General features: G+C 50.8%; 1 protein-coding gene across 4 annotated transcripts; it reads right to left on the bottom strand.

The window, feature by feature from the left end:
* Window positions 1-2433: 2433 nt before the first annotated feature.
* Window positions 2434-9998, bottom strand: CUNH1orf216 (chromosome unknown C1orf216 homolog). 4 transcript variants are annotated; one of them, XM_025857000.2, is made up of 4 exons: window positions 9269-9998; window positions 6859-6968; window positions 6251-6750; window positions 2434-5717 (listed from the first exon to the last, which is right to left on the bottom strand). In XM_025857000.2, exons 2-3 carry the CDS (start codon window positions 6961-6963, stop codon window positions 6277-6279), a joined length of 579 nt encoding a protein of 192 aa, XP_025712785.1. In that variant the 5' UTR covers window positions 6964-6968; window positions 9269-9998; the 3' UTR covers window positions 2434-5717; window positions 6251-6276. The 4 variants fall into 4 exon arrangements, with proteins under 4 accessions (XP_025712785.1, XP_025712784.1, XP_073759021.1 ...); XM_025856999.2 differs by having other exon boundaries at window positions 6251-6759; window positions 9269-9995; XM_073902920.1 differs by having other exon boundaries at window positions 4597-5717; window positions 6209-6968; window positions 9269-9470.
* Between the last annotated feature and the right edge of the window lie 3653 nt (window positions 9999-13651).

The raw sequence follows: 13651 nt of genomic DNA, 5'->3' as shown, positions 1-13651 counted from the left end.
GCTGTCAGGTGCTGGGGCTGGGAGAGTCTCGGGGTCTTGCCGGAGTGTGGACACCTCCCCAGGCTGGGTGCAGTCTTATTTCTGAGAGGGATTGAGGGAGGAGGAGGGAGCACGCATGTGGGTTCTGTGGCCAGGAGTGTGAATTTGTGAGTATGAGCGAATGTGTGCGCGCGCGCGTGCGCGCGCGCGCTCATGCATGGGGGCCCCTGTGTCTGGGGGCGTCTAGGGGATGTGGGCATGTATATGAGTGTGGGTTTGAGGTCTAGCTCAGACCCCAGAACGGCCCCATCTCATGCTCCTCTTCTCACCACCAACATTTCATTAAACTCATGGGTCTGGGATTCGAGGCCCTTTAGCAACGCTTTTATTAGCACAACGGCCCAGCTGCATTTCCTACCTCTGCTGGCTCCCGGTCCTCTCCTTGTCAGTTAATAACCGCTCAGGTTCCCTTCTTTGTGCCAGGCTCAGGTGTAAGCCTTTTGCATGCGTAAACTCATTTATCTCTCACAATCCTATGAAAGCAGTACTAATTGTGCCCATTTGACGGCTGAGGAAAGTGAGGCACAGCTAGGGAAGTGGAGGACCCAAGACAACTGGGTCACTATCCTCTGTTGCTTCAACTTTTACTCATTCTCTAGGCACTTCTTCCTCCAGGGACGCTTCCTAGATCAGGTGCTCACAGATTTCATCGATTTCCTGTTCCTGTCACCGCATCCAGGATTAGGAACTGCTTATAGGAAACAGAGGCTGGTAGGGCACAGGCTGCTACCAGGAGGCATTCAGTCTTCCTTAGAGATGGTCACCACACAGAGCCCTGATGAGCCCGGTTGGGGAGCTCACCCAGCACATTCTGAAGCCTCCTCATAACCCCAACTCTTTACACTCTTCCTTAGTTCCCACTTCACTCCCTGCACCCCAGGCTTTAACCCCATCCCCTCAGCCACACTTAAAGGAGATGACCTCCTATTAGGTCATCTCCTAGGAGAGAAAGTTTTCATAGAACTAGCCCATTCTTCTCTCCCCAGAGGACCCAGCCCAGCACGGCCTCCCTGCCAATCCCTTCCATGCCTCATTCTGTTCCTGGGACCTGCTCAGGCCTCTGCTGTGTGCCCTGCCCCTGTGGGGCCTCTGGCTGTCAGCTCCAATCTCATCCCTCCTTCCTCCTCCTAAGCAAGACTCTTCAGGTAATACCAGAAACCTAGTTAGACTTCCTTGCTGCTGGTCACGGGATTCCATTCCGGCTGGAAGGGGAAGGTGGCTCATTGGTTAATTCTCTCCCTAGAGCATGAACCTTCCCTACTCCCCTCCCAGTCCCAGGGACTAACTAATCCCCACCCAATGACTTAAGCTCCCAAGTAAAGCAGTCACTGGCAGAGACCTGCACAGAGGGCCAGCCCAGCTTCCCCTCTCCTAGGCTCAGAGTGGTTTATGCATTAGTCTTTGGGATGCAAGTCTCCTCTGTCTGAGCAGGGCAGAGGCTGGCTCCACAGGGCCTGGTGGGTTTTAATGCATACAAAGCATCTCCAGGTTCTTTTCCTCATTCACGCTATAGCATTGCCACAGGTGAAGAAGCCGAGGCAGTCTAGAAAGCCTCTGGACCTTGTCTGCCCCACATCAGAAGTCCAGAAATAACTCCAGCACTTCCTGTCATCAGGCCTCCAGCCTACCTGGTGGACAACGGCATCCCCTGGGGTCCTGCCTCAGTTTCTCTGCCCCAAATTCTGGCCTGGTTGTGCTCTAACTCCCTGCTCTTGCCTAGTTTCTTCAGTTTCTTCTCTTGCTCCCCACCACACCAGGGGCTGGGCCTGCCCCTAGACCCTCAGTGATTGGCAGGGGTCCATACAATTCACCACACTGGCTCCTTGGTCTGGCTTTATCTTTTTCTCAGTTCAAACAGCTCTTTTATGGAAAGGAATATTAAGCAGCTTTATTTTTAAAAGCTTTCTTTAAAGATGCCTTTCAAATTTTGGATTCAAATTCCTTAAGGAAAAGTTTGATTTTTTTTTTTTAAAGAAAAATGTAAGTGTGCATCACAAAAGCACGATTTATAATAACTCTCATTAATGCAGTTTACTCTGTGCCAAGTAGAGTTCTAAGCATTTTGCACATTATATATTCATTTAATCCTTGCAACAACCCTGTGAGGTAGTTACTACTGTCTCCATTTTAAGATGAGGAAACTGAGGCACAGCAAAGTAAACAGACTTGCCCAGGGTCACAGAGACAAAAAGCAATGGTGCCAACGTCCAAATCCAGGGGTCTGGCTTCAGAGTCTGTGCTCTTAACTGCTGGTGTGCTCAGAAGAGCCTTCACACATTTAGGAAAGAGCCCCTTCTAAAAATTCACTATCTTGTGCTCTTAGAGATTTAAGTTGTCTCCTTGTTAGAGATCTCCCATGATTAAAGTCGTTAAACTTAAAAATAAAACTGTCAGTTATTTTACCAGGAAAGATGGATTTATTTGAGGGTAGCAAAGCATTGCAATTCAGAATAAACAAGCTTCAGCAAACCATAGGCAAGCCCAGAGAACAAAGGAGAAGAATGCTCTTTTATAGAGGAAAGGGGGAATTGGGAAGAGGTGTTATAAACAAAAAGTCCATTGGAGTAACCCGGGAGTTTGAAGTGTAGCGGCGGTCACTGGCTGAGTTGTGACAGCCTCTCATTGGCTGGGCTGTTGCCCCGCAAGGAGAAAACCTTTCTTCTTGCTGCTCCGGCAGCGAAGTATCCGCTTCTTCCTGTTGGGAATGCAAGGTAGTCTCTTCCGGTTGGTTATGCAATTGACTGGGAGTGATAGTGGGTGAGAGCTCCCCCTTCTGGCCTCCCAGCTGCTTCTAAATGAGGTTTCCTTTTATTAATTTTCAATTATTCGCATTTAGCTATATAACTCTTTGCTAGAACGACATCCCTTAATAAGCGGAATTTGTTAAAACTGGTTCAGGATTGTTTCTGTTTAAATGGCAAATGTCAAGGTGACAAGAATTATTAAGAATTATTAATACCTTGGGGGTCCTGGGTGGCTGAGTTGGTGAGAGGCCGACTCTTGATTTTGGCTCAGGTCATGATTTCAGGGTCCTGGAATCCAGCACCGAGTTGGGCTCTGCACTCAGCATGGGGTCCACTTCAGATTCTCTCCCCTTCACCCTCCCGCTCACTCTTTCTCAAATGAATAAATAATATCTTTAACAAAACAAACAAAAAATACCTTGGGTCACTCTCTCAGTGAAAAGTATACTTTGTGAGGTTTAAAATATATAAACCTTGTTGGGGAGAAGTACAGGGGGACATTAGATTTCTCTGAAATGTTTCAATTTATAAAAGTAGAACATAATTTTTATTTGTATAAATAAAAACCAATAAAAAATATGCCTTTATTTAATCAATCAAAAAATGCCTTCTGTGGTAGGCAGCCTCTACCTCCTGGTAATTAGTCTTATATAATACCCTCCCTTTGAGTAACTCGCTTTTTTATTTTTTCTACATTTATTTATTTATTTGAGAGAGAAGGTGCATGCAAGCGAGCGAGTGGGGGGGAGGGGCAGAGGAAGAGAATCTCAAGCAGATTCCCTGAGCGTGGACCCCACGTGGGTTCAATCCCATGACCCATGAGATCATGACTTGTGCTGAAATCACAAGTTGGATGCTTAACCAACTAGGCCACCCAGGTGCCCCTTGAGTAACTTGCTTTTAACCAATAGAATATGACAACATCGAGGGGTTATCCCTTCCATGAGTAGGTTGCAGAAACTAATGACCTCTGTCTTGCTAGTACTCTATCACTTTCTTGGCTTGCATACTTTGATGAAGTGAGTTGCCATGTTGGAAGAACCCACATGGCAAGGAACTGAAAATGACCTGCCTCGAGGAACTGAATGCTCCCAACAAATAAGACCACAGAGCCTAGACTGACATCTTGATTGCAGCCTTGTGAGAGATTCCTGACCTACAGGAATCATGAGATAACAAATGTGTATTATTTTAAGTCCCTAAGTTTTAAGGTAATTTCTTATGCAGCAATAGATACCTTTCTTTATACAGTGAATTTTTGAGAAACTAATCATTAAGTCATCATACAAACCCATGTAAAAGAAAAGGTCTAGTCTAGATTGGCACAGTAAATATCTGAAGTCATAGACATGCACTATAACTACATCTGTCAGAACAATGTGAGGAGCCTAACTCAAGTCTTTTGCCGTCAGGGCACCCTTCAGGGAAGTGGTGGTTCTAGGGCAGGGTTGAGTAGGAGTGTGAGGGGGGGGAGGGAGAGAGCATATGTATCCCTCACCATCAATGCCTACTGCCCCCCCACCAACCTTCAGGCCCAAAGGTGCCTTAGGACAAGGGCAATCCCACACAGGGCTCTCAGGCTGAGGCCAAGTCCCCCCTGTCAGACCAAGAGGCCCCTGAGGAGAAACTTCTTGTCACCCCCATCAGCCACAGAAAGCTGAATTACTCCTCCCCAGTGACTTTCCTCCTGTCTGTCTTTCCTCCCGTCTGCCCCCTTGCTCCCAGCCCAGAACTCTGCTCAAAAGGGCAGCTCACATGGTGTGGAAAAGAGGCCACCAGACAATGGGTAGAATAGAAACACAAACCCAAGAAATGCATTCCTCTGCCCCAGTTTATTCATCCTGGCTTGGCCCAGAGGTCAGGTTCATACTCAACACGCAAGGGCTAGACACAAAACTCCCCAGGACCATTGCTTCAACCTAACTAATATGCCCTTCACCCACTGTCAGGGATAGAACTCTTTAGAGAGAGGAAGAGCACCCCCATTTTGCAGATAGGGAGACTCAGCATCATGCCACTGCTCACCATCAGGATCTTGCATCCTCATGGCTCCCAAAAGCAAAGCAGAGAGCTTGGCTACCTTAGTCCCTAGTTCTCCCCAGAATTCACCCACTCTCCATTTCACGGAGCCTCTGCTGGAGCCAGTCAACCCCCACCGAAAGGACCATGCAGTGAAGGAAGGGGTTATGACCCAGCGTCCTAAGAGCTTCCAGAGGCTGGGCTGACATTGGCCTCTGCCCACCTGGAAAGCCGACTATGGCTCCTCTGGGCCTAGACAGCCTGATTTCAGGAAAACGGACCAACCTAATTTAACATCCAGTGTTGCTAAAGCCCGAGAGGGACAGCAAGTAGAGGCACAGAGAAGAAAGTGAGATTATTTTTCCCCAGCAGTCTTGGAGCACCTTGTCTGTTCCTTGCAAGCGTATAAGCGTACATCCGCTTTCATCAGAAGCTTAAATCAATATGGTCTGCAACCGCTCCTTTGCCGTCGAGAAGTGTGGTTTGTTTCCAAGTGACGTTTTAGAATTCCCTTTCTCCTATTCTTCACAGGGTTCTGCCACCGTCATCTCCCCCATCCCCATCTCCCATGTGCCCCAAGGCAGAGTTCAAGTGGGACTTTATCTTCTTCTCTGATCCCATCCCGCCCCATCCCTGCCACAGTGTTGATCACCAACCCCAGCTCCCCTCCCTCCTACTAATTCTCTACCAGTCGCCCTGGCAAAATTGTAGCCAAAAAGCCATGGCAGGCCAGAGCTGCCACCACACTTCCCACAGCAAATCCACCATCAGGGACAACAGCCTTAGCAGAGCAAAGTCTGAGAGGAGTGATGGGGAGAGGGTGGACAGGTGGCCTGGGAAATCTCAGGGGAATGGATCAGCCACAACCCTCCGATAAATCCTGCAGGCTAGCCCTCTCTCCGGAGCAATGGGACCCTGTGGAGAGAAGAAGGCTAGGGTTGGAATGGGTAACACAGGGTGTGGATGCTCCATATAAGCAACTGAATGTGTATTTGCATATACCTCCTTGTGAGTCGGCCTGCCAACACACACACTCCTACAACACACTTCCCATGCCTGCACCTGCACACAAAGGCCTGCACACACAAAGACACATTCGTATACACCCACCACAAGCCTACACACTCACTCAAACTCACGCATATGCACACACACCTTTTACATATATATCCTCACTCACGCACATATATGCACATTGTTGGATACCTGTTCATGCATACACATACAAACTTACTCCCTCTCACATACATGCCATACACACACTTCTGTGCACACACATAGGCCTGCACCTAAGTTAGCTTGTGTGTACATACAGGTCCATGCCCGGACCCATGTGCCTACATGTTAGCACGTACATACTCAGTTTGCTTACCTGCACTCATACCAGCAAATAATCACGTACTTACTTGTGCACAACCACACACATGCCTGCAAATATGGACATATACCCCTGCACTCCTGTGGAGGCACACCCTTAGCCCTGCTCCTGGGGCCCGGATGGGGCTGCCCTCTGTTGGAGACAGCGGATAAGCTCCTTTCGGTTGTCCAGGATGGTGTCGAAGCTCTCCTGCAGACGGGTCTGCTGGTCTACCAGCTGGTGCTGCAGGCCCCGGATCCACTGCAGCAGGGCCAGGCGGCGGTACATCACCAAGTGCACGTGGTGCTTCTCCTTTTCCTGCTCTTTGTAGCGCTCCTGAGCCTGCAGCTGTTGCACAGCCTGGGCCACCGAGGGCAGAAGGGCATCTGGAGGGCCCGGGCCTCGAGGGGTCCCACAGGCAGGCTCAGGACTGCTGCTGCGGCTGTCGGTGCTCAGGGAGCTGCTGGCGTAGCCATTGTCCTCCAGGGGGGAGCACACTGGGCTGGCACCACTCAACTTCTCAAGCTCAGCTCCGGGGATTTCTGCCCCCTCTGGTGGGCTGCGCACCTCCCCCTCGGGGAGTCCAGGGGCCTGGAAGACCTGGTTGTCAGAGGGCAACTCAGAGGAGCTCCTCATCAGGATGGGCTCCACGTGGCCTGGCATCCCATGCCAATTCTCATTGGCATCTTTGGCACTCACCATGAAGTTAGAGTTGCTGTCTGTTTGGAGCTCCGGCTGACATACTCCCGGCGGACCCCCCAGGAACTGGCCCCCCTCAGCCACCCCTGGCTGGATGGCAAACATTTGGTCTGTAAAGGGGAAGCAGAAGAATGAGTTAGAGCAGGACAGGGGTTGGGAGGTGGGCTGGGTGGTGTCCGAAGTCGTGGCACCCTGGCTGCTGGGGCAAGGCGGTCTCGGTCCCTTTCCCTCTGGCAACACCTCCCTTTGTGGTTCTCCTCCTCTTTCTCTGTTGGCTCAGACTCCTGCATAGGGTTTTCTCAGCCCTCTGAGACAGCTTGTCTTCTCGTTCTATGCCTGTCTCCCCGGAGGACCTCCTCTTCTGCTGTAGCTTTAAGAACCTTCAAGTGTTGGTGACTCTCAGATGTGTCTCCAGCCCAGATCCAAATGCTGTCCAACTCTGTAACCAACCATAGGCTCCTCAAAATCTACATGCCCAAGCCAGCTCTCCTGCTCCAGTGTCCTCAGCAAAATGGCCCACTCTCCATTCAGTCACTCCAGCCAGAAACCTACGAGCAGCCCGGACTCCTCACTCAGCTTCCTCCCCCACCTCACTGGCCACCAAACGCTGACAATTCTTCCTCGTAAAAACTTGTGTGTATGTGGACAGACGTCAACCCTCACTTTCACTTGGTTCAGGTCATTTCTTACCTGGATTTACCGATGGCCACAGCCTTCTCCCTGGTCTCCCCGCCTCCAGTTAAAGAGCTAAACTTGATTTGTCACAGCTCTGGGTGCCCTCTCTAAACTGCTGAACCTCCACGTGGCCTACAAGGCTGTGCTTCAGCAGGCCCTTGCTCACCCCTCCAGACTGGCCTCTTCCACTCCAAACTGCTCAGAAATCTCCCAATATGCCATCATTCACTCCACACAATTCCCCTGGCTTGGGGTGCCTGGGGGGCTCGGTCGATGGAGCCCCGCATCGGGCTCCCTGCTCGGCAGGAAGCCTGCTTCTACCTCCCCCACTCCCCCTGCTTGTGTTCCTGCTCTTGCTATTTCTCTGTCAAATAAATAAATAAAATATTAAAAACAACAACAACAATTCCCCTGCCCTCTAAGCTCCTCCCTTCTCCACCAGCAAATTCCTTTCCAAACATCAAAACCCAGCTCTCATATCGCCCTCTCTGAAGCCTTCCTGATACCCTCCCCCAGCACAGAACTAAGCACCGTTAACTATGCACTTCCCCTGGGTCCCCACTGCACCGGTACACGCTGCTTTGTCTGTATTTGTTCCTTGGCCCTGGAACATAGCTGATGGTCAGTAGATGTCTCTATGTAGTCGTTTGCGGGTTTGTTTTGGTTTTGGACTATCTAGTGATAGCAGCTTGTACACGTGGCTCCCTGACTAATCGAGGAGTTCTTCTGCATATCCTCTGTCATACCCCCGGAGCCAGCACGCAGCCTGGTTCTAAGCAGGGGTCAGTACACAGTTGCTGAGGGAGTGATGGGGGAGGGCGACTGCAGTGGGCTACCTATGCTCGGGAAGAGGAAGCCAACAGTAGCAGGAGGCTACTGCAAGCTGCCCAGGGCTGGGAGACCCGGCTTCAGTTCCCCCCTCTGCTCCAGGAAGCGCCCCCTCCCGCCCCGCCCCCCCATTGACAAGCCTCTCTTCTGACCTTGCCCACTTCCCTCTGTGTCTACTATCTTGTGCCCCTCCCCTAGCTTGCTCCATCCTGAGGCCCCAGAGGGAGGGCATATCACAGCATTCTTTCCTCCCCAATAACCACCTCTACCAAAATTAGGGTTTGAATCGACAAGAGGTTTCTACTGACCGCATATTGCTAGGATTAGACAAATAGGGAATCAGTGAGAGTGAGGGATAGTGGAAGTATAGCAAGCACTAAGAGGTTTTTATAGGTGGCAGGGACCCTCCCTACATTCAGTAGTGGGCAAAAGTCCTGGGGGTGTAGGGACGGTCCCTTAGTGACCTACACGCTCCCATCCCTCTAAGCAGTCTTGGAGTTCTTCCCCGGCCCAAACGTTTTCTCTTTTTCCGAAGCTGGGCGGGGCCACAAGGCAAGCTGAGATGCGGTGGCTGTGGTGCTAAGGCTTACGGGGTTCTCAGGGATGGTGAAATGGGAACCCAGACACCCCAGGATCAGGCTTCCCCCCAAGCTCATCTGTAGTCGGCCAGGGTCGGGGGATGGGGCGGCTGGGGGGCGCTCGGTTCAGTAATGGTGGGGGAGGCGGCCTCCCTTCCTGCCTAGCCCTGCAGGAGAGGACCTCGCCAGGAGACAGAGGATAGACACCGTCCTTCCCTAAGCTCCCCATAGGAGGCAGCCGGGCGGAGGCTGCGACACCCCACCCCACCCCACCCCCCGACGCCCCCCCGGCGCTGGGCCCCCAACCCTCCCCTCCGGGCCCGACTCACGGCCTGGACGCGCCCGCCCCGGCGCGGCTGGCTCTGCTCCTGTAGACCCCGTGGCGGGAACTCGTCCCTCGGGGCTGGCGGGGGAGGGGGGGGGTGTCCCTCGGCCTGGCCTGGAGAGGCCCGTGGGCCGGGCGTGGGGTGCGGGGCTCCCGGACGGCGCGGCCAGCCCCAGGCCTGGACTCCGGAGTCGGGCGGCGTCAGCGCGGCGGGGCGGGGCGGCCGGGCCCACGTGGGCCGGTTCGGGGTTCCGCGGAGCTAGCAGCCGGTGCAGCCCGAGCGCCCGAACCGACTCCCCCGCCTCCTGCAGCCTCGACCGAGGCCTGCCGGGTCAGGTTTATCTTCTAACTGCATCCACTGGGTCCCTCGGATCGCTTTGCGTCACTGCAGATACTGTGACATTTTCAAAATGAAAAATCCGATCATGTCACCAGCTCCTGCTTAAAGCCTTTCAAATGGCTTCCTTCTTGCGGAATAAATCCTTAAGGCGGCAGCCACAGGGTTCTGAGCCAGCTTCATCCTCTGCCCTCCATCTCTACAGCCGGGCCTCACGATCCTTTCTGCCATGCGACTTCTGCACACACTCTTCCCTCTACCTAAAATTCTGTTCCCCTTCTCGATTTACTCATATTTCAGTTCTCTTCTCAGATAAACCTTCTCTGACCTCCTAGACCAGATTCATTTCCCCTTTTATGTTATCCCAGGGCACTTTGTTCCTTTTCTTCATTGCATCTATCACAATTTGAAATGATATATTCATTTTGTGCTTATTTCATTAAAGTCACTTAATGAAAGCTATGTTTTAAGAGAAGAAAGAAAATCTGCTCTGGGACAGGACTGGGTCTCCTGTCCTGCACCTAGGCCCAGGCACCCTCCTCCCTGCAGGACAGAGAACCTCTCCAGGTGTCTGTGCAGTGAGCTCTTCTCAGTTTCTACTTACCGAAGCCTGATCCCCCTCACTCCCTTCTTCTTAGGAGGAAATGAGGAGTGTTGGGACTCGGTTTGCAATCAGAGAGAATGGGGTCAGAGTTGGTGCTGACTCTAATGATAAGAAAGCACTGGCTGGTGTTAGGGAAGTTAGGGCTTCTTAAATTAAGTTTTTGCCTAAGGCAGCCCTAGGAAGGAGACTGGGACATATTTAGCCTTCAGGGCACCCACGTGAGAGTCTAGGAGGTCCCTTCCATACTCCCCACTTTACCAAGTAAAGCAAGCAACTGGCTACAACCTTTTTCATGTCCTCCCCCCATTAAAAACAAATCTAACAGGGATTCATCTTTGGATCATAATACATTTAAAATACTCTTGTCTTTCCCTCATCTCTTTCTGCTGCTTTTTTCCCCCCTCTCCATCTTTTGCTATTTTTTTTAGACCTCAGCCCCATTTCTACACCAGGAGCTGAACCCTAGCTAGTCTTCCTTTTTCCCTTACCCACCTCAAGTTCCCCTTGCCTTTAGCCAGGTGACCAAATGAGGTGACCCAGATCCTCACTCCTAAAGCCACTCTGAGCCTGGGTGGTGTAGAGTTGTGCAGATCTTCCTGTGCCACACAGCTGTGTCAGATACTTAGTTGTTCTGTGGGCCCAGAGCTGCTCCTCCCCACCTCTCCTGTGGACTCCATCGCTCCCAGATCTAACCGTGTGGGCCAAAAGGGAGCCTGATGAGTCCAGAGATGGGAACCCCATTCCAGGTGAGTTAGCATCATTCTCTGGGACTTTCTGAAATAAAAGGAAGATGAAGCAGGAAAGACATATGGGTAGGGCTGCAGCAATCACATTCCCTGCCAAGTGGGAGTCCGTTTGTAGTAGGAGAAAATGTTGCTCATGCACAGAAGCAGAAACAAAAGACGGAAGTTCTGGTGATGTTCCAGTCCCTACTTCCTGAGGCCTTTCTGTATCTTCCAATAAGGCCCTTATTTTGCCAAGTCTAACTTGAGTGGAATTTCCTTCACTGGCAATCAGAGAATCCTGATTAATACAAGAGCACAAGGTGGTGACCCAGGAGTCCCTCTCATATACCTCTCAGCCCTCATTAAGGAGTAGCAACTCAGTTTCCCCATGGTAGCCATTATCACTCCAGCTTATACAGTGACCTCCTTTGAAATGCATTGGAATCATCTTAGTGTTCCCTCATTAGAAACATTCCTCCCTAGATGCTGAAACCTCCTGACCTGTAGAGGCTAGAATGGTGGAGACAGGAAGTAAACTCTGGGAGAAAGTCATCAGGTACAATCACATAACGTGCCACACTTACCTCTGCCTCTTCATATGTATTCTGGCTACAGATGACAAAGAATTCTATACTGATTGTTGACTTATAGCCTCTATTGTACTCTGAGGGGCAGCAGACAACCTGGCGTAGCTGAGTCATCAGTCAGTCTTTCCGTTCTATTAAGCTAGTTGTTTTTAATAACATCATCTCTGAGAAGTCAAGTGAATTCCAAGGGCATCAGATTGCAGCCTCTCTTCTCTTAGTCAAGGGTAAAGTTGTGTGGGATACTCTAGCACTGTATAATTAACGCAGCAAGTGCTCAGACTGTGGTCCTGGGCACTCCATAATTTTCAAAAGCCGGGAGCCTTGAGAACAAAAAACCCCAGGAAGGCAGGGGCGTCCACGTCTGCATGATCACAGAAAAGCAGATGTACAGATGTCTGTGATTCAGTCACCAGAAGATTCCACAGTCAGGATGCCAAGGAATCAGTCTTTCCAGGTAGAGAGGTAAAGTGTCCACCTAGCTACATAGATTTCAGGGACTTAATTGGCAGGGACATAGAAATCACCAGAGATGGCCAGTAGCAGCCTGGATAGTCTGGGTAGACATCCTGGCAGGCGGACAGATGTCAGAGCCAAGAGAGGCTAGCAGTGAGTAGCCGGATCCAGGTCCAAAGGGCCTAGAGCGTCAGGCAAGGAGACAAGGGAGATGAGAGGGATTTCTACCCCAGGATATAGGACAGGCAAGAGTTCCTCTCCAGGTGGAGAATTTCTCAGGGTCAGTACTCCCAGGAAGAAAGGGGTGGGGGTAGAATCAAGGTGTTTCAACCTCAAAGACTCTGCCCCTTCCTGTCCCTTCACTCATATCCAGCAGAGTGCTCTCCTTGTGTCACGTACTGTGTTGGGGATTCAGAGCAGAATCGGGACTGATGGGGGCCTTGTGTGAGTCCCTGTTTAGAAAGGGAAATAGAAGAAAGTGAGTCAAAGGAATGAGTACAAAAGAGGGTAAGGAAAGCCTTCACAGGCTTTAAAGGATGAATAGAAGCTCCCCAAGAGAAAGCGGGGGAAGGCCGAGGAGACTATATGGTGTGTATGCTCGGAGTGTGGTCAGGGTGACTGGAGCTTGAGGGGAAATGGAGGTAGGAGATGACCTTAGAGGGAAAAATTGACCCAGTTGTGAAAGGCCTTGACCACCATTCCAAGGAGCCTGAGCCTCATCCTGCGGGCAGCAGGAAAATAACTGAGCAAGCCCCCAAAGCTTTCTCATCAGAACAAAGCACAGGCCTCTAGCCCTGGAGGACAAGCTCTATTGCTACCTGCTTTCTTCTCTTTCCCCAAGCTCATAGCACCTGCCAGCTTCCCCACATGGCTTTGGGAACTTAGGCAAATCAAAGCATTTTAAACTTTTCAGATTAAATAAAGATATTATGCCTTGAACATGGTTAAAGAACATTGTAATTGTGAACATTGTTCCTTGGACTCCCAAGAGCAGGTACAGCCCTGGAGGACCTTTGGTGTCCCAGAGAGTCCTGAAGGCAGAGGAGAAGGAAAATCATTCCCCAGAATTAGCTCATTCTCGGAAAGAAAGCTTACAAAGCTGGTGACCTGGTTGTTTTGTTCATCCATTTCTCTGCTGCTTCTTAAAGGTAAAGCACCACTCTATCAAGAAATTGCTGTGCCAGGGCACCTGGCTCAGTAGGTTAAGCATCTGCCTTCGGCTCAGGTCATGATCCCGGGGTCCTGGGATCGAGCCCCACATCGGGCTCCCTGCTCAGCGGGAGGCCTGCTTCTCCCTCTCCCTCTGCCTCTCTGCCTACTTGTGCTATCTCTCTGTCAAATAAATAAATAAAATCTTTAACAAAAAAAAGAGAAAGAAATTGCTGTGCCATCACTTTAGGTAAGACATGTCCATTCCCTGCCCCCGATATGGCGGTTTTCTCAGCTGTAAAATGGGGGCGGGGGTACATCAAACAGAAGTTTTAAAGTTTTTTTTTTTTTTTTTTGCCTTTGAATTTTTTTTCCCCCCCCCCCAAACAAAATCTATGTAGTATACCCAGATGGACATCTTGTCTCCTCCCTGAACCCTCCACCCTGAATGGCTCCTGAGGAGGCTCCCAGGAAGCTTTTAAAGCTCGGATGGGGCATAATTTCAAATGCTCTGCACCATAAGAACTTAGGG

Source organism: Callorhinus ursinus, unplaced genomic scaffold, assembly GCF_003265705.2.
Source record: "Callorhinus ursinus isolate GAN/ISIS: 27379988/994484 unplaced genomic scaffold, GSC_fseal_2.0 scaffold18, whole genome shotgun sequence".
Classification (NCBI taxonomy): domain Eukaryota; kingdom Metazoa; phylum Chordata; class Mammalia; order Carnivora; family Otariidae; genus Callorhinus; species Callorhinus ursinus.
The sequence above is the reverse complement of the archived record's forward strand: the minus strand, read 5'-3'. Positions and strand labels throughout refer to the sequence as shown.

Coding starts and splice junctions, on each gene's coding strand:
- CUNH1orf216 (XM_073902920.1), bottom strand. CDS start 6,963: ATGTTTGCCATCCAGCCAGGGGTGGCTGAGGGGGGCCAGTTCCTGGGG.